A 24,992-nucleotide genomic window follows, 5' to 3' on the forward strand; every position below is an offset into this window, starting at 1 on the left:
ATGTAGACTTGTATTTTTATTGTTTCAAAATACCCTTTGTAGGTACATTTCTCATTTAATGTGTAAACAATGTTGATTAAATACGTAATGACAGTGTATGGGTGATTTCAAGGAAACTCTGTGATGCAGGTATGTGTAAAGTTAATTGAGCGTGTACCGATAAATAGTTAATAACTTAAAAATTCACATAGGTGAGATTATTTTAGTTTTTAAGAGCAAACTCCCATACCTAATAATACCTACAAAGGATCTTTTGAACATAATTGAGAAGACTCTGCTTTAAACGATTGCAAAACGAAGATAATATAATTAAATGGTAAAGGGAGGTTGCGCTGAGATATGTCTGTGCTGCTGTCTTACACTGTGAACATTCTCTGTTGAGGCTGTGTCGTCCATTTGTCTATGAATAGACAAATTTCCAAATTAATCAATATATCGAGTATATTGTCTAAAGAGGCAATATCTTTGTATTAAATTTCGTATATGGCCTTACAAATACATAATGAACGTATAACGTAGATGTATTAAACAACTATAAAGCATATTGGAATTGTTTTGTAGCACTTTATATACTCTCCATTGTAATATGTTTGCATAAATATCTGAAGAGTACTGCATTAAAAATGTTCAACACAATAGATATGTAACATCCCATATCTGATAGAAATTTTCTTTTTGATGTCCTTTTCGTAACATTTGATAACAATATTTTAATATCGTACGTAATTATGGACAGTATTATTTGCAGACTTGTAAAACGCATTAGAATTGATGTTCCTTTATACAACATTATTACTTCTTTTTTTTTATGTGCATCAATAGGGACGCCAATGATGTCTCTGTACTTTTATGTAATATGCCTATGAGCCATGGGGTGTTACAATATGTCAAATATTCTGAGGCCTTATTATAATCTTAGTCCATTGGAAATTTATGCATTGTACTGAATTTTTCTGAATATCTATCAAGAATGCATTAAGCAATTATCTAATAAAGTTCAGAAATGAGGGAGTTTGTTATGAAATAAATCCAATGACTGACTGTAATTAAATAAAATAATACATGGGAGAATGTTCACTGTATGCTTCAGGTGCTATGGGGATGCCGTTACATTCTCATGACATGATGTAACATTAGTTAATACGAAAAACGCATTGGTGTTTCTCAACCGATGAATCATAGAACAATTCGAAAGATACTTATTAAAATACGTAAAATATGCAAGGTGTAAGAAAAGCCATCTTTATTCGCACAAGCAAAGTCGACGAAATACGCTTATGGTTATTAAAAATGTTTTTTTTTTTAATTATTTATATATTATATTATATATAAAATATATATATATATATATATATATATATATATATATATATATATAATTTTATCGAAAATGTATTATATCTTTAAACTTGTATCAGCCAGAATTTCTTCCTTTAAGATGATACATTAAATTTATTAAATGCATTTTAATTTGATGCAGAATATATAGGCATAAGCGACGTCAATAATACTCGCAATAATAACAATAAAAATATATGTAACATATGCGAAATTTTTTGTGGAGCAGAAGCGCAAAGAGCAGTATCGACTCTCCGCAGAGTTAAGGTTCGATTCTTTATCTGTAATGAATAAAGGTGACATTGCCTTAATGGATAGCATTTGTAATATTTAAGAGCTACTTGGAGCTTGTGTTGAGAAACACCGTATAGGATACATGAACATTATTACGAGTACTATTCTTAATACTAATCTCCTCTGTTTAGCCATAAAGATTATATAATTATGCATTCGGCGTATATAATTATATGATTATACATAAATAATCATATAATTATACGATAACATATTTATAGGATATATAAAAAAATACCAAGTAAAATACGATGTTGAATAATTTGGGTTATATAGTTTTATTTGATTTTTAGAAAAAAGAGGTATAGGAGGGCATTTAGTGACCACCGGTTTGAACTAAAGAATTTTATTATAGCATGTGCACACGCATATATAAATACGTTAAAAGTAACTTTCCTAATGCGTATATATGTAGGGAAAAATCATGAAGTGTGCAGATCCATATCAAAATTCTTTGGGTCAAAAAATAATCTAACATTAGAACATAAATTCAATCGCAATTCCTGATATTTAGATAAAGTATAATATGTTACGAATATGTTCTTTCATTTTGTTTTAATCTTGTAAGTAGTAGAATCGCTCCTTGACAGTTCCTCAAAGAAATATACAAAATAAGAGATACCTACGGTGAATTATTGTATCACATTCGTGGTTTCTGACATCCTAAATTGTATACATATGTTATATATATACAATATACATACATATATGTCGCTCTACAAAACTGTTATGACAATGATTTCAAAAGATGAGATGATTTTCAACAGTACGATATGTAAACAATTCTTTTTAGATATTTTTTTCAGTACATTCGTTTAATATATACCCCTTTTTCCATTAACTAGCAGAATTTTCATTCAAATAAATAAGTTATACAGTGAAAAACGGTTCAAAATACCTCATTAAAGAATTCCTTAACAATGTAGTTCTTTAAATAACGATTACAATTCGCGATCCTATCGACTATTTCATACACAGTAACTACGTTTATTAAACGCCTAGGATTATGGGTACAACGTAACAAAAACTTATTTGTGTTCTTCATTTGACATAGTATAGGGGATTACGAATAAAGTAAAACGAGTTATCTGTAATTATAATATAAAAAATGCGTATTTTTATTTTAGATCCATAGTTTCGATACAATAATGTTCTTATTAACTCAAAAAGTTTGCCATGCATAAAATTATATCGTTCGTAAATAATACTCACTCTGATTCTGCTATTTACACATTAGAAATTAAATGGTGGCCATTTGTTATTCTAAAGATTTCGTCATTGCTATACTTTTTAATTACACGATGTAAATAGGGGAGCATGTATAATAATATATCAATACTTGCTCAGCGATGATACATTATACAAATGTCAAAAAAAATCCTGTAATAAAAATGATTGGAGATCGAACACAAATCTGAATATAAAATATATAATTCCCCGTCTCATATTTGATGTAAATGTATTTAATATAAGTTCTCTAAAAGCGATTCTCTCCCTCTGTTAACGAAAAATTCAGGAGATTAGGTAAGTGAGACTATGGCTGATAAAGAACTGTATTAAAAACTTGTGGCACGAATTTTATTCCGAGATTTACAACAAAAATGTTTCAACTAGTTAAAATGCCGCTTAATCTTGGGATATGAAACATTTACACGTATAACATAGGTAAATACAAGACGATGTGGACAATTCAGATATACAATTCAGTAGCTTGCATTGAACTGATAAAATTGATTCGTTTTTTTTTTCTAATCATTTAGTGTTGTGTTTGCGACTTGGATAGGCCTGCTGTGCTTCTCAGAGAGGTGGATTCACTAATAAATTCATTAATTAGTTATTAAGACTCATTGGCTGATAAATGGAACAGCCGATCCTCTCTGAGCAGCCCATGTTCATTCGCTATATATCACTTCTATTACGATATTATAATTTAGGTACAATCTTAATTATTCAATATTAATGAGAATATTAATAATCATGTTTTATTTTGCTTGAATTAATTATAGATTGTAATCATAATTATTTTATAAAGATTCTTACACTAAGAATCGTCAGACATGAAGGAATTTTGGGATTTTAACTCCTCCAGTGTTTGAATTTGTTGACGGAGGAATAATATCCTAAAATAGCAAGCAAACAAACGAGATAATAAAAATTTAAGAATAATTGTTTTATGGCATTAAATGTGCTATAACATGTGATACTTACCTTTGTTCCTGTAACGTTGCCTGGATTTCTGTCAGCCTCACTATCGATCGTGCCGTCTTCAATTCTGCGGACACTCTCGTACACTGCAAACTGCCCATTGTATGTGCTTCTTCACTAAGTTTCTGTGCCTGCACATAAATATCAAAAATTTAAGAAATCATCTAATAACAGTAGGGACTATTATCTAAAAAATACAGAATTCTCACCTGTTTTTCGAGAATATCAGCAGGAAAAGCACGCACATGCTGCGTCAAGTCTTCCCGGTAATGATTAGCGAGAGATGGTGTTAAAGAAGGTGTTAAAGGAGGCTGCACTCTTGACAATGCCTGTAAACCTCCTGTATTACTCAAATTTCCAAGGGAGCCTAATGTACTGAGACTTTGCAAGGAGCTTAGACCTTGTACTCCGGAATTCGTTCCCCCAGGACTCGTCACTATTGAAATGAGGACAATACATATAATAAAATAATAAAAAGAAATCTTCAAAAATAATGAAAACAATATTAAAAGATATTCAATAATCTGAGATAATTTATTTTGACATATTGTTTCAGGAGTTAGATAATTTTTTCATCAACAGATTAGTTTGTTATATTATAGTATATTTTAGTTATGCTAAGATATATTTTTATAATTTTAATACTTTTACAATATGCTCGTAAATTGATAAAACTAAAGATTACTTTACCACTTAGCTTAAGTAAACTACTTTACTTAAATTTTATTTTACCAAGCAGCTGTTTTTTAAATTTAGCTTGTTTTTTAGTATTATAAATCAATGGAAACTAATTAATCACAAATAAATTTTGTAGTAAGAATCTATAACAGTGATAGTTTATAGCTGACATAAGAATGTAAGCATTTATTTGAACTAAATTTACTATGTGATGGAAAATGATTTATATGTTATAAAAGAATACATTAAACATAAGAGCAAACAGTTATTTATTTGTAAAATAAGCATTCTCAAGCTTTATATAATAACAAATGGAAGACTTACACTTTCGCGCGTCGATACAATCCTGGGTTTCTGAATGTGTCGGAGTAGGTGGACCCTCGCTGGTAATATTGCCACTTGTATCAACTTTTAGTGGAACCATCACATCACTTCCAGTATTAGTTCGATCCCCACTAACAGACTGCTGCAATAAAAGACAAGCATATAACACTATGAGCACTATTCGCAATGTTTTAATACAAAAAGAGAAAACAGCTAACTAATCATCGTCTAAAAATCACTAAATATGCTTTCGATTACATATATTAACAAAATAGCAAAAAAATCATCATTGTGTTAATGGCTAAGTATTAATAATGGAATATGGAATTTTCATATGGATTACTCAAAGAATATGGTCAAATAATAATTTAACTTAGCAAATTGATGATAAAATCTTACATTTTGCATAATTTTAATTGAATTTTATTTTAACAGAAATAACTTATTTAATTATATACATTTAAGCATTTTAGAAAGATTAAAAACTTCTGAAAAATAATAGCTTGTCCTAAAATTTTTGTTAAAAGAAAATGAATCTCATGTTTGTCATGAGCTGATAATTTAGAAAGACATCCAGTGATTATTAGAGATATCTTTTTACAAGAATATTAAGAAAAATAGAAAAAAGTAAAATACTTTTTCCTATCGTGTCTTGCACAAATTGCTCATCATAAATATGAAATATGAAATAATAAAAAATATGAAATGACATTCATCTCGATAATACGATAATGTTCAAGTGATTCAAATATTTTCTTACTTGTCGGGATAGCAAGATAGCTGTTTGAATTGTCTGTAATGCCTTCTGTGGTGTGATGTCAGGTTGTTCTTTGTTGCCCGTAATTTGTGACAGTAGTCTTGGGAGATTGGCCAGTGACACCGGTGGTCCCGGAGCGTTACTGCTTCCCTGTTGTTGCGTAGGGGAACTAAGTTTTCCGGTTGCCTGCGGTGTCGTTGACGATGGATGTGATGTTAACCGAGGTAACGCTAATGAGGACACAAAGATATCAGAAATTTACAAAGGTCGATGCATGTAAAAATGTTATAAATTAATATTAAAAGCAAGTTAAATCAAGTTCTACAAATTTCATTGTAAAATCAACTTTGCAAAAACGATTATTACAATTTTTCAAAAATAATGTTTTATGTATGACAAAATTATCGTAACTCATTAAATGTCATTTAAAAAATTTAAATCTAATAGTTTCTATTTGAAACTTTTCTCTTCTAAAATTAATACTTTAAGAAATATGTTACGTTTCTGTATATGCTTCATCTTGCGTATGACGAACAAAAGAAAAACGTACCAGCGGCCAGGAGAACAGGGCCTTGTGGCAGTGGATCGTGAGCGCAGGACGATGTCAAAGGTTCCGAAGTGGGTGTAGAATCGCCTGGCGAAATATCCATATCTTGAGTTTGGCGTTCTACGCTAACTTCTTCTCTACATTCTCTAGATTCTCTTTCTCGTTCTCGTTCTCGTTCACGTTCTCGTTCTCGTTCTCTTTCCCGTTCCTTTTCTCGCTCCCTCTCCCTTGCGGAAACATCATCTCTGCTACTGCCACCACCGCTCGCGCTACATAAGCTCCAATATTCTCGTTTGTCAGACTGTCGCGACGATTTACCATCTCGCATACTGCTACTGCTATTTGATCGCGAGTTGGAATGTTTATCATGACCTGCCCAGAAAAATTTCAGATTTGGTAAAGTCTTATATATTTCACATAAGAAAAAAAGTTGTTTTTTTCCAATATCAAAAGATATTATTAATTATATATGTAATATGTAATTTAATATAATAGTACACAAACGCAATATGCATCTTCTTGCTATTTTAGTTAATAAACAGAATAAGATAAGCTACAGGATATGTCAAGTTTCAAGATAAAAAAGATTATATATATAAACAAATGCATTTCATTCGTCAGTTGTTCATAGAGACTTTTCTGTAATGTAAATGTCTGTAAATAACTATAAATATCTAAACTAAACTATAAATATACAAATCAGAAAAGCCAAATTTGTTAATTCATATTTTTTTTACTTTGACAAGAATTTGTTTTATTTCATCATCCTTTTTTCATTCATTATATCAAGAGATACGGTAATGTCTCGCGCTAAGTACACGCGCAGCGCGAGACCGTCCCATGTATCTTTACGCGAGTCTAATATCTTACATCGTATTTTAATAATCATGAAAATTTATTATTAGACGTACTTGACCTAGAGGAATAGTCACTAGATTGGCGTTGACGATTATCTGTCCGACTGATCCACTCCCGTGGTTTTTCCCATTGAGAAACTTCCGTCTTGCAGTTGTAGTAATACTTCTTTCCTGACGAACTCATGTGTTCTGACCAATCGCCAAATCTGGCTGTCCGTTCCGTTGCACCTCCTCGCTCATCACCACGTTTATCCTAAACAGACTGTTCTAAAATTTCCGGAAACGATTGAATAGATGGGGAATATTTTCATTAATTCCAAGACTTGGTCGAAAAGTTGAAGTTATATTCGCCCATTTTCTTGAGGCTATTAAGATATTCAGTTACATACACATGTAGTTATTTAAAATTACAAATGTACAGAAACTTTCAGGATATATATAATGTTAATATATAATGTTCTGATCAATTAAAGTTCATAAATGTTAAATGTTAATTAAATGTGCTAATTTTGTTACTTGAATGAATGAATGTATAATGATTGAATGATATTATTTTATGTTTTACTTAGAATTTTGAATTTATAGCCAATATAAATGGCTGCTGATTCCAGTGAATGTAATTATAATACACTGACCTGACAGGAATTGTGTGATGGTTTTCTCTGCGATGAAGATTCTCTTGATGAATTTGATGATAATTTTAAGGGATGTAAGATCTATAGAGATGTGAACAAATGTTATTATCATTATTATTATTATTGTACACATCCAAAAAAGTATATGCAATCTAAAAAAAGACATGCAATGCATATTAAATGCTTTTTTCAGTAAATTTGTGAATTTGTCGGACTGTAACTATTAAAAAAAAAAATTATCTGACAGTTCACTTGCACGTTGGAATTTGTTTTTAATAAAACCAAACTTATCATGACTGCACATGCTTAAAAGAAATAGATATCTATTTTATATAATACTTGCAATTTATATTAAAAATATTTGAAATCTTCCCTAAATGGAAAATTTATAAGTTACTCTGCTCATTCTAGTTCAATACATTTTATTTTAATACAACTTAAAACAATACAATAAATAATAATAATAACATTTATGATTTCATGCATATCGTATATATGTAATAAGGGACAAATTTATATTTGATAAATAAAGATTCGTTATATACATGGTAATGAACATTTAGAACTCTCTGAAAGATCATAACACATATAATTGACATAATCATATTCTTTTCATTATATTCAACAATCATTAAATTAGATATTAATGTTGAAAAGATACTCACCTCCCCACTACTCCTATCGTGGTTGGTCCTGTGTTCTGAATCCCTGCTCTCACGGCTTCTCTTGTCTTTTAGGGATCGTGCACAATCTACACATATGCAAGCAAGCATGTTACAGCTGAAAATGTTAAGAGACAATTCTGTTTTTATACTGAAGAAAGGAGAAGGAGATGAGAATCTAGATAAATAAAAGGACAGAATCGTATTACTTATCTCACAGGCATTACCCATACGTTATACGTAACAATTTATAGATTAGGCTCAATAATGTTCACAGATATATGCTTCTCCTATCGGGCAATTGTCAAAATATAAAAGTTTGCTCTCTCTATGCGGAATGGGGAAGACGACAAACAAAAATTATTTACCGGAATACTTGTCCCTAGAGGAGGATAGTTTATAGTCTCTATTTTCTCTCTCCTTCTTGTAAAGAGGCTTGGATGTGTAATTCCGAGGGCTGTCCCGGTCCGTCCCCATGCCCATTCCCAAGCTGCCAGCTGGACTGTAAGAGTTACCATTTGGAGAGTCGCGCATACGTCCCTCGTAGCGATTGTCCGACGACGTGGTCGAGGAGGAATAGCCACCCTTAGAACTGCTGTACTTTGCGTTCTACAATCAGATCGTTAGCGATGTGTTTGTGCGTGTGTGCGTGACCACGAGAGATTGATATAAATAAATCAGATACATCAAGATTGCTTACTTTTCTCATTCTGAATATATAAGATCGTTATTAAAAATGTTATTAAATATTATAGGCTCGATAACCCGCTTGAGAATAACAGACTGTCTTGATCTAGTGGCCGTCTGCAAAAATGCACGTGTGAGAGCTGTATATATTGACTTGAATTGTCTCTAATGACATAGAAGGGAATTCAAAGGAGCTGTAAAATATCGAATATTGAAACAACGTTACGGTAAAAATGACTGTATAATTCTGTAAAAATCTCAGATTTCTCTATAGAATCGTCAGTGATCTTTCAGAAACACTAATCGTTCTTACCGTAACAATTTCTCGTGCCAATTATGTGCATATATCCATTTTTAAACTTAAGACAAATTCTTGTCGCTCATCTGAACATTCTTCATTCCAGTAAATACTTTATAACACGAATAACATTTCTCAATATTGTACCGCAAAGACAGACATGTTATGGTATATCCCAAATTTTCCCAAGTACAAAAAAAAAACCTATCAAGCTACTCATCACATTTACAGTTATTTTCGACGAAATACAGAACGAGGTGACGCAAAAGGCGCAGAAACACGAAGAGGAAACGGGAATGAGGTCCTTACCGAGGGGTAGGATCCCAAATATTCTCGAGTACTACCTGCTAGAATAAATTATTGATTTTCTGAAAAGTGAGGTTATGTTTACAAGACCCCAGCAGGAAGCAATTTCGTATCGCGACGCGAAAATCGGGCGGTACCGCGATTAATTGCCGTTCCGCTCATCTCGTGTGGACCGCGATTTGAGCACGGAACGTGTACATTTAATCGTTAATACCGCCCCCGAAGTAAACGATGGCTTCAAGAGAGAATAAACGTCACAGTCAATCAATGAGAGACACGGGGACAACTCTCTTAAGGACAACTCAAGCTAATTACGGTTACAAACATAGATTGATCTCTGCAAAGTACCTCGATTATTCGCATCGCGACGACGCGTCTAACGGACGGAACGTGCAAAGTATCATCAATGAACGAAATGTCACTTGTCAAAGCTGGGGATTCTTTTCGCCTGATCGAGGCTCGTCAAAGGCACCTTTACAAACGCGGCGGGCCAAGTCTTCCAGCGTAATAATTACAGCGAATTACCGACGATTGAGCCAATCGCGATCGTCCGACGACGACGTTGGCGCGCCTCTCGACCTGGACGAGATTCGAGTCCACCTTATGCCCGCGCGCCGACTGGGAGGGAAAAAAAAATCGGAGCGCGAAGGAACGCGATAATGACGACGACAAAGACGGGCCCGTGGGGGAGCGAGCGATCTCGCGGAAACGACGCGAACGCGATCGTCCGGATGCCGTTGAACGCGCATTATCGATTCCCGGGGCGATTCGCGACCGCGAGAGGTTCTGTCGAGTGGGGCAAAAAAAAAAAAAAAAAGCGACGGCGCCCAGCCGAGAAACCGAATACGAACTTTGGAGCTTGTCCGCGCGGATGAGTGCTGTCACCGCGGGGTCCCGTATCCTCCGCGCAAGAACCGGAGCGATCTCATCTCTCTTTCTCTCTCTCTCTCTGTCTGTCTCTCCGTCCTCCTTCTCCCTGTCCTCGGACGTGTCGCGCGGGCAACGACGCGGAACCGCGGGCGAAAATAATGCTGCTCGAAGTAAAGGCGAAGACGAAGACGAAGGCGATGCCGATGGCGATGGCGAGAGCCAGACGACGTGAGGCTGCGAGAAACTATCACACGCACACACACCCCTCCCCCTTGCCCCTACCCTCTCCGTATCCTAGATCCACCAATCGTCTCGGTGGTGCGGCAGATATTTACCTGATAGGGATGGGCCTGGTGCTTTTCGAAGTACCTGGAATCATAAGACAACGGGCCGTGAGTGAGGGAGGTCGTCGCGCGGTGTCCGCCGCCGCCGCCGTCGCGGTCGTTTCCACGGGGAACTGCGCCCGAGCGGATCCCCATCGTGGAAAGCTGGTCGTGCCGCGGGACGTCGCGCGGCGGGTTTTGTGGCAGTGAGTGCTTGCGATGCGTGTGTACGGTCGAGCGGGTCGTACGGACGAATGGACGGATGTCGGGTGACGAGAGGTGAGAGGCGAGAGCTGGTTGCGGAGAGAGAGAGAGAGAAAGAGAGAGTGAGCGAGAGAGACGGTTAGCGAGAAGGAAAGAGGGAGACGGAGAGACAGAGAAAGATTGGCCGTGTGTCAGTATCGGGTATTTGACGGTAGAGCCCTACCCATCGCTGATCCTTTGCGGTTTCCTCGCATGCATTACCATCAATGCCAGTGTCTGTGGGAAATTCGCGGCCTCGGATGTTCCCTTTTCGGTCGGTTCAGTGTCATAAAAACAACATTAACGCTTATTTAGCAGTTAACTTTCTTTCTACCCGGACGCCATGTCACATACGTGCTCGGCCGCTGCCGGGCGACTCGTACGAAGCGCTCGTGCGACGGCGTGCGCGCGGCCCGATGGTGGGGGAGCTCCGGTCACGTCCAGGGACGTGATGGGGCACGAAGGTGCGCGGCGGATGCTGTTTAGTTCCATAAATGTGTACATATATATTTATATGTACGTAGGTACACGGTACATAGGTATATGTGTCGCGGCACTGTACCAATCGTCAATCGCTCTCGGCGAACGCCAATTCGTTTTACGAACGCTACACAGGCGTCGAGATACGACGTGCCCGAGAGTTCTACGTGTAGCGACATATAAGGTAAACGTACCAGTGGCCGCACACGTCCCAGTCGCCGCACACGACTTTAATGTTTTCAATTTATTAAGCATTTCGTGAAGAATATTGCAAATTTAAAAATTGTGTAGGGATCTACAATACGTTATTGTAATAACAAACAAATTTGAAGTATGATTCTGCACGGATTACCATTTATTTTAAATTGTTTATTCGGTCTCGCACGTCACGGCTGTTCGGATACTGGTACAACCCTGCGAAGTTCGCTAGTCTCAGTAACCGCACATCGCGTAGCACGCTGTTTCTCGATCGATGCAAAGTTGTTACTACGGAATTAATTCTGGTGTTTCGATTAAAAAAAAACAAATTATCGTGTGGAAAACCGATTGATAAGTAAGTACTCATTGTTAATAATATATCTGCAATAAATCTAATGTGCATGCTGAATCTGTGCAACCAGTATCAGAAAAATTGTTTGCTGTTTACATGGAGAGGTTATGTTACGGCTGAATATATTTTGGTTTAAGGCTGCGGTCCACTTGACGCCACAAATGCTTTGAAGCGTTTTTCTTCTCCTTCTTTCTTCATTAAAGGAGGAAGGCTTCGAAGCATTTGTAGCATCAAGTGAACCGCAGCCTAAATATCGTATTGTGCGGACACTGGGTGGGACATACCGAGTAAAGGCTGTGCGGACACTGGTACATTTGACCTTTTTATCATTTTCGCGGCATAAATAATAAATGACTGAATATTAAAATAAACATTGCATGTGTTTTAGAAACTAGAAACCCTAAGCTTCAAGATGGTTCAAGTCATTTGTACCAAGCATGCGTCTAAATGGGCTAAATTTGTATCACAATCTGAATTGTGGCTTAAGTGTGCGACCACTGGTACATTTACCTTACGCGACGGATTCCCGTCGGTCCGTAATCTCGATGGGAAACGCGCGTCCCCCCGCGGGATTCGTGCGATCGTCAACGCGAGAGCCGCGCGAGTTTAATCGCGTCGAACCGTCGATCTCCCGCGGACATCGTTCCGGGGGAACGGCATTGCTTGGGCAGAATTAAATTTTGGGAGTAGCCTCTGTAATATCCGCACGCACCCTCGGCACCTCTACCGTCGCTGCAGTTACGTACAACGCGACGCGCGGCACGTCGTCGCGAAAATCGGCACGCACGCACCTGATGCGACGGCGGACGGCGGTGGGTAGCGGCGTAGCGGCGCCCGGCAGACGGTTCCGCGCAGGGCGTGCGCGCGCAACCTCGGTACCTCGGCCCACGGCGGCGTTGCAGCAGGCGCGACGCGAAGAGGCGTCGAGCTTCGGCGGCGCGTCTGCGCAGCCGCAGCCGCGCGAGTGAAGAGCAGCCTCGCGGCGCGAGCGCCGTGAGAAGCCGCGAGGGTTGACCGGTAGACGGCGCAGCGTCGTGACGCAGACGCAGGCGGCCGAAACGACGCAACGGGAACGAGCGAAGCGTGTCATCGTCTGTCATCGTCGTCGACAGCGATTAACGAGCACGAGCGCGCGTCCTGTCCTGCGCGTTTAACGGCCGCGAGTCTCGAGGACGTTTGCCAGCCCCCTCGGAAGATCGGATTTAGCTGCGCACGATGGACGCGACACGGGGCAACGGCCGTCGAGAGGCGCGACGAGAGTGCGCCCCGTCGTCGATCCTGACGCAACTCGGAAGAGGCACTCGGCCAGGAAGAAAAGTCGCTCAACCGGGAAGAGAGGCTACCGCATTGACGGGCCGCGACACGCCAAGAAGACGCGGGTCGCCGTCACGTCGCAAATCCCCGATAAACACTGTAAGACACGAAAGGTCACTCCTACTGTTCGAACGATTCGAGGATCGGTTCCTTCGTTTCCTGCTGCGAAAGAATGCGAGATCGCTGCACAGATTCTTTTACAGATAGCGGCAGATCGCGTGCCGCAACGATATTGATGCCCGTGCGTGCAACTGTTACGATATCTAGCGCCGGAGAATTGTTGACAGTCTCTTGCGTCAACTTCTTCACATATATTTCCATCATTTACTGCTCTAGTTTTGCAGTAATTTAACTCTTTCATCAGTTACCGTATAGCAGGAATTCATGTGACATATAACTACTGTTTGACCGTTTCAAATCTTTGGCTTGCATATTTTTTTATGATATTAATACTATATAATTAAAATCATTTACATATGTCATAAATATAGGTATGGAAAATTTATGATTATAGAATGACAGAACGGCAACTTTTAAATTTCTTTCTTTTGTACATATAACAAACAATAATTCGTAACTTTTTATTACAAATTTATAACTAATTATAGTACTGTAAATAATTATATCTCACATCTCTCTCTTGTACAAAACGCCCATTGAACAAAGTATTATAAATCTAATTAAAATATAAATCGTGTCATGTATGTCACAAGTCCTTTTATAATTGCAGAGAATTTATGCTGTAAGTAGCAGATCTACAGAGGAAGATATCGTTATGGATACAAATTCTAGACGGAAAAATAGAAAAAATACAAAGGCAAGTTCAAAAAATCAACAACGGGAAGATATCAAATCTGAAGATAACGACAAGATCAAAGAAGTTTTGCTATGGCCAACATTCGATGAAGACATACGTTTATGCACAGGAAGTAGAAAATATCAGCATCTCATACGATTGCTTTTGCTCTACACCGAGTAAGACTTATCATTTACATCGATTATCAAGATCAATTTCAACGTTCAATTACTAAATCTTTTTACAAGTAGAAATCTTACGTGTGTGTTGGCAGTTGAATGGAAGAGATATACGTGAAAAATATGTAACTTTATGATTGCCATATTTCAGGAAAGTTTGTTCTAGCGTAGCAAAGCCTTCTAACGTACAAGATGATTTAAAAAACCATATTAAGAAAATGTTAATATTCTTTCATTTGTATTGGCTTGATATAAAACAGGTATTATTAATCGTTTTGCCGTATTATAGAATTGAGTATAAATGTAGTGTAATTGTTAATTTTTTACTTCTTCATTTTCTCTCTTTCTCTCTCTCAGGATAAAGCTGATCATAGTCGATATTTAAATGAAATATCAGTTTTGTTAAATGTATATATAGACATGGAGTTAAAACCTTACATGGAAGAAAGAACTTCTAGTCACATTAAAGAGTTTTCTAAAATTGCTACAAAGATTCTTGCAGCATTGTACATATACTTAAGTAAGTTACGTGTTAATGAAAATTGATTGATTTATACGAGCTGGCCGTGCTGATAGCTTAATCTAATATTAAACTGTTTACAGATAACTCGGAAGAGCATATTTTCAAGGTATTACTTAAAATTAAACAGATGACAGAAAAACACAATGAAGTTTGGAATAACATATTTAAGTATGTAAATATTTTTTTAACACATGTTATAAATTTGTAAATGTCTCGTGAACGATATTGAGATAATACAAAATACATTCATTCTACACAGGGAGAGGTTTACTAAACTCAAAACGAAGATGACTTCTATAACCGATAACTCTAAGTCTTTGGATCAAACTTGTCTACAACCAGGAAAATCTGAAAAAACTGAAGTAATTGATTTAACTGGAGATGATGAAATAACCACTCCTTGCAAAGTAAAAAGAAAAAAGACTAAACAAAAATCGAAATGGTCAAGAGTCACGAAAAACAAACCAAGAAGCAAAAAGCATCTCTCGAAATATTCAACCAAGCTCGTGAATGCCGATGTTAAAGAATGTTCTAATAAAGACAACTGTCATATTAATCCTAAAAAAGATGTTACAAAGAATCAAATGAGTAATATCTGTCCGGAATTTGCGAAAGAGGATGAGAAACAACATGACTTGGATTGCTCGAAGTCACAAATGTTTGTCGATCAAAATATTAAAGAGAATATCAAAGTTACGAAAGAAAGTAAATTGTTGAAAGAAAGTAAATTAGAAAATTGTGTATCATCATATATGACAATAGGAAATGCAACTAGTTGTACACAAAATAAGGGAGCATTAATATCTCAGGAAGAAAGTGCCATGGAGACAATACCTTTATTCAATACGTGCCAAAACAATATTGCAGATCAGCATTCTTTCAAGCAAGAATTACCAACAAGCACGAATTGTAGCGCGATGCAGAAGTCGCACAAGTGTTGTAATACAATGCCTGTTGACGAGCGTCACATTAATCACCTTATAATAAAGAAATTGAAGTCTATAAATGATCATAGTTCACAAATTACGGAAATTATAAAGCAGAAAGTATGTCATCAAGTTAATGAATGCCCGAATTGTTGTACAAAAATTGATTGTAAACCATTTATATTTACTAATGACATTACCGCGGCAAAAGCACAAGGGACTTTGCATAATACATTTAACGATGACGAAAACGATATCAAATTGGCCTGCGACAGCACGAATATAATTTACACACGAAGTGATCGCAATAAATGTATTTATGTTGTAAATCATTTCGATGAACATGTCATGACTGTGCATGAAAAGAGAGTGCAACGTCTAGATCAATCCAATGACGCGTGTACTGTTTCAACTACGTTTACCGAAGATCAAATTGTAAAACCACCATTGTCTAATCAATATGTCAATTTTGATAACATAAGAATGAATGATTACGACAATGCCGCCAAGTATTCTGAGGCTGCGATAAAGGAACAACAACAAAAAAGAATAGATTACGATTCGTCTATGTTAAACGATCGATTACATTCCTTAGAATCCTGCACATTTGGCATCAATTCTTTCGAGATTGGTTCAAATGCGGAAATAAATTACGATCTGAAAAGTTTCCCAAAAATAGAAGAAGCTGACGAGATAACGAAGACTGATTATGTAGATAACTTGGGGCACATCAATTTCTTAGATAATATCCAAAGTGAGACTCTTCTGGAAGATTCATTCCGGCAATTTTCTGAACCCCAAATCAATTACGACTATTTAACCAAAAAACCACTTATGTATACTGATAATGATACTATAGTAAAACCACAAGACACTTTGCACAATATATTTAATGCTGACGAAACACCTTATGATACAAATGTAATCTGTATGTTAAGCGATCACGATAAACGCATTTATCTTACAAATCATACTGGCGAGCACATTATGACTACAAGCGCTGAAAAGAAAATGCAACGTCCAAATAATTCTAATGACATATGTACTGTCTCAACCACGTTCACCGGAGATCAAATTGTAGAACCATCATTGGGCAGTCAGCACGTCAGTTCCAATAACGTTCTCATGTATATTGAAAATACGATGGAAGAACAAGAAAGAAGCAATTGCGATACTTCAATGTTGAACGAACATTCCTCTGAACTTTGTACATTTGATATCGACTCGTTTGAAGTAGATTCAAAAGAAGCTAATGAAATGAAAACTGATTGTGCAAACGACTTTGAAATATCAGAAAATATCAGTTTCTTACATAATATCCAAATGGAAACTTTGGAACATATATTATCGAATGATACCACTAATTTCCTCCTGTGAAGCTATTTCCTGAAGCAGTCTCGGTTTGAATTAGACAATGTATATACAGATACATCTTTAAGCGAAAGAAAAAACGTCCTGTGCAATAATCAAAATGACGCTATTGATAGTAGTATAGACTTGGTAGCCTCTCATTTAAATAATGTTAATGACACCTTTCTACGATTGCCAGCAAAGTCTGATAAATCTGTCAGTAAATCGTAATAAATTTCATCACAATGCCAAATACTTCTGTTAACTAATTCAAATATCGCTCTTCTAAACAAGGAGCCATGGAATTTCGATACTCTTCCTGATAAATTAAATAACGATGCCTTAACTAAATGTTTTTATGTATGCAAGAAAGAAAATGTTGAAGGCTTTTATAAGAGGATAGAGAACTAAACCAATTGTCAAATAAATTTTATATTCGAGAAAATTTTATCAAATTTGCTAACTTACTGAATATCATAAAGAAAAAATTCTGTCTCAACATCGTATTGCACAAAATATGTATTTCCGTCGTTGGAGAGATGATTCTGGCGGTCTTTGAATTAAGTTTCAAGTGAAATTAATTCGAAATATGATTGGTATATTTGTGAATATCAGTAAATCGCAAGTTAACAGATGTAACAGATTATTTACTAAAGAAACTATGAAGAAAGAAAATACAGTAACAAAATAAAGTGTTATAACGTTAACGAAAACAGTCATGTTGAAAAATCTCAAGAGATGAGCTACATCAAGTTTCTAAAGAATTTTATATACTTCTGGATATATCCACTGAGATCTGCCGTCAAAAAATCGCTTAATATCGTAAAAGGAATATTCCGCTTGAACATCTTATGCAACTGTATAATATATAATTTTATTTTGAATGAATCTTAATAGCAACTTAAGACTAAATCACAATAATAATTATAATTGACCATAAGGTAACAAATATCATTAAGAAGACTGTCAGATGTATCAAATTACCTATCACTGAAGAAACATCAAGGAAGAAAGAAAAAGAATCGTATCTATAGTTTCGTCCCTTCCAAACGCTAACAAAATTGTTTATTCTGGATCAATACGGTATTCGAAAAAGAGTTCTCATTTGCTACAGTAAAAGGTAACTCAATATTTGAATTTATATTTCGATATTATATCATTTAAGATTATTGTTTATTATATTTATAAAATTTGTAAAACATCACGGAAGATATTACACATCAAGATATTATAATATCTCCGAAGATTATCATATTTCTATATCACAAAATTAGTTTAGATTGGAGATACAAACTAAAGAACAAATTAAATTTTACTTATACATAAAAAATAAGGAAATTTAATATTAAGAATTATCCTTTATGTAGAAAACAATATTCAATTGTATGTATAAAACTTTGGTGATATTTAAAATGTCATATTTGTATATAATGTTAACATATCTAAATCATCTGTTTGAAGATAATTAGAAATTGTGTAAGAAATTAATGCTTTTTTATTAACAATCAACGCTTCATATATAATGCCTACACTTAATGATTTTTTTCATTTGATTTTCAGAGCTTATATATAAATATAGCTTAGCAGAACATGAAAAATAATACAGTGGGTGAGTACAACATTATACATTTATTGTGTAAAACCTCTCATTTCAAAACTTGGCTATTTCCATTATAATTAAGTTCTTAAGAAAAAAAAGACAAAATAAAATACGCACTTATCAACTTTTGCTATAATCACGAAGATAAACGGTTTAGATGTACGAGAATATTTTTAGAAACGCAATGTATACATCTGACATACCTACAGTAAGAAAAATTTAAAACATGACGACTGGAAAACATCAATTTTGAAATAATAATGATTTTGTAATAGATATAATTTTCTTTATAGATATAATTAGTACTTGTTATTTCGATCTCCAAACCAATTCACTATTCGTTATTTTCATAAATAAATTGTTCTGGATAATCTTTTATTAGAGATGACAAGTTTTGTAATGAGATCTCGAATATATTCTGGCCTTTTGCGATCCGATTTCCCTAGAATATGAATATTCTAATAAAATTATTCAAATTATTTTCATGTATGATGATTACATAAGAAAAGATATTTAAAAAATTGTATATATTTTACTTGATTTAAATAGCAATTAAAGGATATGTATTAACGAGTCTACTTACGATGTCATTTTCTTTACGTCTTGTTGGATTAGAACATTTGATATGAATTGCTAAATATAGTAAGATTGGATCACAAAGGCCTAAATATAATAAAGAAATTATGTTTACCATTTGCATTTGTTTATTACAGCGTGAAGATTGTCGTTTATGATCCTTATGAAGAAATCGCCAATTTTTAACTACTTGCATAATGCGCGGAGTCTCGTAATTTGATGATTAAAATAAAAATTGGACAGTACTGAAATTCATTATCATCTTAAAAGGTTCCAAGTTGTTATAATACACAACGCGATGTAATTCGTACAGTTATTCAGACATAATCTGTAAGATTAGAAGTCTGTATAGAGAAACAGCTGTTTTAAGTTATGCTCCATTACGATTATAGATTATCGTACCATATGATCAAGAAGCACTTCTAATAGACTTTTTTTTTAGAAATATGTATTTTATGTATATATACATATTACGCACGTATATTACGTTATAGTTGCATTTAAACATTAAGTAAGTATATGAATAATGCGAAGTACGTGTTGAAAAGAGAAAGAGGAACTAATTAATAGTAATCTCATCTACCTTGGTAAAAGTTAAATTTCTGAGGTATATTTCCGAAGTTATTGTAGAAGTAGAGTTAATAAAAATAACTAGTAAAGAATTTTATTACATGGATTATTATATTTAAAGAAAATACAAAAAAGATATTTTACTCGAAATTTTAAATAAGGCTGAAATAATTAATGATGGTTATATTAATTATTAGAACTAATACTCCCTGAATATACCAGTACTGAATATAATCCACAGAAAATTCAGTTTGAAAGCCACATACACATAAACACAACTAGAAATAATTTTCATATGTATAACTAGTGTATACTGTCTTTCTTGTTTTTTGTTTTTTTTTTTAGCTTAATTTAATCATTAGCAAAATAATATATGACAGTAGATGAAACTGGGTCGCTAAATATTTTATTGTGCGCGTTTATTGCTACTTGGCAATAAAAAGATATTTACTCTCTTGTGTAATTTATTTTTACTGCACTTTTCTCTGACGTATAAAAATCTGAACCAAATCGTAATTTCTATGAAATCTTTTGATTTAGCTATTATTTTGATTAAGTAATTCGAGATATATTTAGAGAAACAACCTTACAAATATTATTTTGTGCATAATTATTAAATGAAGTTTAACTTATTTTATCTAGTCGATGAGGTTGAATTCTTTATAGAAAGAAGAGTCCTATTTAGTATTGAGAGGTTTAATCTGTTGTATATTTCTCTATCAATATCCAATGTAGAGACTGATTTTGTGGTACCTTATACTTTTTACAAGTAGATACAAATCTTGGTAGAGAGACGTACTGTTATTGCTATTAGTATTAAACAGAGTGTTTTAAAGTTTGACAATGCTATCATAGATTATGATGTCAGAAAAATAATTGTTTAAATATGCAAAAATGATTTTGCGTGAATAGATTCGATAAAGCAAGTTTATAAAATGCGGTAAATACTGCTTTATGTTCAATGAACCATGCAGAATCGTAATTTCGAAATTTGCTTTGTCTCACTAAAACTATTTGGTAGATGAAAGGTTATTTGTTATCGTGAGTCATGTAAAATTGATGAGTATGTTGCCTCGCATCTGACATCGTAACACAAAATGCTTAATAACGAGTCTTTAAGGATAGAGTTACATTCCTATTTTCTCATATACTTTATTTATTAAATCGTATTAATTTTTACAAAGTAAAAACCATATGGTAAGGGACAATGCTTGCCATGATGCTGTGAAAATAATTTATTTTAATCAATATTAAATAAACCATTTACGATTCGAACTTGGCTCTTAGTAGCCTAATAATATTTTTTGCGTACTATACATATATTTTTTCCAATCTTAATAAACTGCGCGCCGGCTAACTTGTCAGACTTACATTAACACTGTTCCCGTTGGAGTAGTAAAAACCCCTCCCTCCCCCCCTGAATAAATCGATTCGATTTAACTTATGACGCTAACCATCTGAATAATTGTAAAGAATTTATTATGGAAAATATTACCTCAGCCAGGGTTCGAACTTAGACCTCCCTCATTCCGTGGGTGTCGAATATGTGTAGTAGGTACACAAGAAATATTATTAGGCTGCTAAGATCCAAGCTCGGACCGTAAATAGCATATTCAATATTGATTGATTGTATATCATAACGGTCTTAATTTCTTATATTAAATTTCCTGAATAGTTAAAATGCGTTGGGTATAAATGTTCCTTTAAGACTTCGTACTTCTAGTGAGATAGAAACGACAAAACGTAACCGTATGTAAATGTTTGCAAAATAGATAGATAATAGCTATTTTAAATTGCATGCATGTGTATAAGTTGCAGAAGAAAATATTTTATATCTTCAAAGTTGCATATTATAAGAGCATGTACACAAAATGACCATAAATTCGAGCACATGTTCCACACTCTGTGTAAATAGAGTGTGCATGGAAATTTATAACTATTCCGTTGTATACCTCGGATATTTTATATTTATTATAGAGAACCTCACTCCCCACTGAATGTGAATCACACTAAATTCTAAAAAAATATATGTATATACATATATATACATATATATATAAAATTTAATTTGAAAAAGTATAATTCGAAATTTACAGCCAGTAGATAGTAAATAAATGAATCTATTCTCTAGAATAAAGTTTATCCAAGAGGAGGGGAATATTCTTATTAGTTTTATCCTAAATGAATACAGTGCCCTGATAAACGTATATTTAAGAACCTGCATTCAAATATATATATATTTCAATATGGTACATTTCAGTATATTATCAAATAATCGTTACACATAAATAACAAATAAATATCAACTCTTACACAAGCAATAACATTGCTTCGTCACAGAATCAATGATATCCCATTTGGTGAAGATTTATTTTTTGGGAATAGTGCAATGGAAGCTTTAAAACTGTTTTCTTTATTGCATTATATTGTACATGTTTTTATTGAATGTACATGTCAGCGGTTTAAAACGTAATTCTAATCCTCTTCTGCAAATTTTATAGTAAAATGTTATTTATTTACAACTTCATCCTCTAGGCCTAAGAACACAGCTGTATCTTTTTTTCCTTCATCCTTATTATATACAAAATATTTATGTAATAAATACTGTATGTGTACTGTGTAAGGAACTTCTATCAAATTTGTTAAAAGAAGTCAGACCTGGTTATGCAGTTTGTATGCGTAGGAGTTTTGAAATAATATACAAATTTATCATATATCTATCAAATTATGCAAGTTATATTATGTTATGTTATATATTTCTTTGTAAAATATCAATATGAAAGGCAGAATATGTTTAGATGATGCTTCCACACGGTTTTAAACCAAGTTTATTCGCTTGCCGCTCATACCGCGTAAAATATCTAAGTATGCAGTTAGATTAATAAAGATTATAATGATATTTAGTCGAGTACTCTGTGAGTCATGTAATACATCTAATTTTATCGAATTCAAATCTTTATGTACGACCTATTAATATTTTTTACATGAAAGTGTTCAAAAATTCTCATGTATAAGTTCAATCATTGTATATATATGTAGATCTACGATAAATTATTAATCCATTTTCGATATTAATTGCGTTCTATGTGTAAAAAGATTGTATTGTGATAAGTTAATCCATGATGTACAACAATGCAGAGACTGAAAAAAAAAAGAATAAAAGTTCAATTTTTAATACATTCGAGTTATTCATTTATTACGCGAAATTGTACAAAATCAATTCGAAAACTCAGTATTTAGTTCTGAAACATTTCGGTAATCTATGTAAAAAGAAATATGCTATTTTCATTAGAATGCAGAATTTGATATTCGTATATGCAAGATCGTTAAATTACTACTATCATTTTTAGAAGCATTTAATACATTTTCTCTCACTATGTATATTTAATTCGTAGATACTTGCTTTTTATTATTTAGCATAGGATATAGAATATATGTGTATGAAAACCGATACTGAAATCTCATTAATCTTGTTTGCATGGAAAAATAATTGCAATATAACGGCGTAATAAATACATTTGACGTGACCAACGTATACCTAAAAATATATTTACAGATCTTGGACGATGTCATTATTAGCGTGTATAAAAACGCTTCACTAAAATTGAAAGGAAAAGTTGTGCTAATTAGATACACTTGTAAAATAAACTAGTGTCTGATGAAAGGAGGTGCCTGTAATTATATGTAAACTAACGAATATTATAAGCTTGCCGAGTATTTTTTTTTCGCTTTTACCCTGTTCAGAGGTGTACTATATTCTATTTTTAGTCAATAAGTATACATACTTATGTAAAATATAATGAACCCGATGCTGCAAGCATCAAAAGCATATTAATGTTTTACCCTGTTGAGAGTTTTTCTAACATTTCTATTCTTACTTCGTAGATAATAGCGATGAATCTATAGTTCCAGTGAGTATAATATAGAGAGAGGTAAATATATTAGTATTTTTTCATATGTGCAGTATATTTACCTCGATTTTATGCAGTCGACATTTTATGTAATGCACATAATGTACAAATATAGGTAAATACAGGTTTATTTATTATTATACGAAAAAGATGGTTCTACGCATACACAATACTGAATTTTTGATGAACACGAATTAATGAGGCATCTGATGTAAAGTACTTTACTATACTAACTTGATTAATGTTTAAGACGTCAGACTTTCCTTAATAAATGCTTTATGCGTACAATAATTTATTTATGATTAATGATCTATTTATATTCGATCCATATGTATGAAGACTTTTGGCAATTTTGATGAACTAATTATTTATAGCTATAGTAACTTATAAATTTATTTGTGTTAAACTTAAGCCTATCAGACTTATCGCATTGTAAATTAATAAATAAATAGTAATAATAAGATTCATTATCGGTAATGAAAAAGACGCGCCTTTCAGTCAAGTGTGTGAAATATAGTTTAAAATCTAATTCAAATAGTTGAAAATGAGGAAACAGTTAACGTAAGAGGTATAGCAGTCTACAATTAAAAAAAATTCTCTAACTACAATCATTTTTACGAAGACGAACAAATGTATAACAATGACAAGTGTGACAGTGACAAGTAATCTATCGAGTAGACTACTTAACAAGGTACATTTCCTTTTTGTACAACAAAATGTTAGCTACAGCTTAGCTAATGATCACAGATGTGAGATCAGGTATAGGGATATGGCACTGAAGTTATGCATTACATGAACCAAATCTATCTCGAAATAATTAAACGTAGTTAGGACATTCATATTAAAATAATATAGTGACGCTGACTGGTTCAGGTTTAACACAGGGACTACAATGTGACTTAATTTGTTCAGATCAGATACACATCATAACAAAAAAACAGTTTAATAGTAATAGATACTCTGAAATCATTAACATAAGATATAAATATTAAATTGAATGAGCACACATGAGCATTTTTTTTCATAAGAACCATTTAGAATATAATATACAGCATTTAAAAATTATATTGTTCTTAAAAATTTACCTCATAAAATTCATGTTATGTTAAATTTAATATAATTTAATTAAATGCCATATATTAATGTTAATCGGTTCTTAAAGTAAGATTCCAGACATATGAACTGAAATACTA

General features: G+C 33.8%; 2 protein-coding genes across 10 annotated transcripts; one reads left to right on the plus strand and one right to left on the minus strand.

Moving 5' to 3' along the window:
- Nucleotides 1-3,184: 3,184 nt before the first annotated feature.
- Nucleotides 3,185-11,682, minus strand: LOC112467317 (WW domain-containing adapter protein with coiled-coil homolog). Of its 7 annotated transcripts, XM_025035885.1 has the most exons (13): nucleotides 11,209-11,225; nucleotides 10,794-10,827; nucleotides 8,998-9,101; nucleotides 8,666-8,906; nucleotides 8,301-8,386; nucleotides 7,636-7,716; nucleotides 7,055-7,253; nucleotides 6,147-6,515; nucleotides 5,600-5,826; nucleotides 4,840-4,981; nucleotides 4,047-4,273; nucleotides 3,841-3,968; nucleotides 3,185-3,752 (listed from the first exon to the last, which is right to left on the minus strand). In XM_025035885.1, exons 3-13 carry the CDS (start codon nucleotides 9,004-9,006, stop codon nucleotides 3,674-3,676), a joined length of 1,788 nt encoding a protein of 595 aa, XP_024891653.1. In that variant the 5' UTR covers nucleotides 9,007-9,101; nucleotides 10,794-10,827; nucleotides 11,209-11,225; the 3' UTR covers nucleotides 3,185-3,673. The 7 variants fall into 7 exon arrangements, with proteins under 7 accessions (XP_024891653.1, XP_024891651.1, XP_024891654.1 ...); XM_025035883.1 differs by lacking the exon at nucleotides 8,998-9,101 and having other exon boundaries at nucleotides 11,209-11,682; XM_025035886.1 differs by lacking the exons at nucleotides 7,636-7,716; nucleotides 8,998-9,101 and having other exon boundaries at nucleotides 11,209-11,682.
- LOC112467316 (extracellular matrix-binding protein ebh-like) lies at nucleotides 10,974-23,067 on the plus strand. 3 transcript variants are annotated; one of them, XM_025035881.1, is made up of 8 exons: nucleotides 10,974-11,060; nucleotides 14,099-14,343; nucleotides 14,495-14,603; nucleotides 14,701-14,863; nucleotides 14,947-15,034; nucleotides 15,126-18,618; nucleotides 18,703-18,751; nucleotides 19,456-23,067. In XM_025035881.1, exons 2-6 carry the CDS (start codon nucleotides 14,144-14,146, stop codon nucleotides 17,167-17,169), a joined length of 2,604 nt encoding a protein of 867 aa, XP_024891649.1. In that variant the 5' UTR covers nucleotides 10,974-11,060; nucleotides 14,099-14,143; the 3' UTR covers nucleotides 17,170-18,618; nucleotides 18,703-18,751; nucleotides 19,456-23,067. The 3 variants fall into 3 exon arrangements, with proteins under 3 accessions (XP_024891649.1, XP_024891647.1, XP_024891648.1); XM_025035879.1 differs by lacking the exon at nucleotides 10,974-11,060 and adding an exon at nucleotides 13,155-13,467; XM_025035880.1 differs by lacking the exon at nucleotides 10,974-11,060 and adding an exon at nucleotides 13,155-13,467 and having other exon boundaries at nucleotides 15,126-18,262.
- Nucleotides 23,068-24,992: the final 1,925 nt, after the last annotated feature.

This window comes from Temnothorax curvispinosus, unplaced genomic scaffold (assembly GCF_003070985.1).
Source record: "Temnothorax curvispinosus isolate PA1 unplaced genomic scaffold, ASM307098v1 QBEX01017148.1, whole genome shotgun sequence".
In the NCBI taxonomy this organism is placed as follows: domain Eukaryota; kingdom Metazoa; phylum Arthropoda; class Insecta; order Hymenoptera; family Formicidae; genus Temnothorax; species Temnothorax curvispinosus.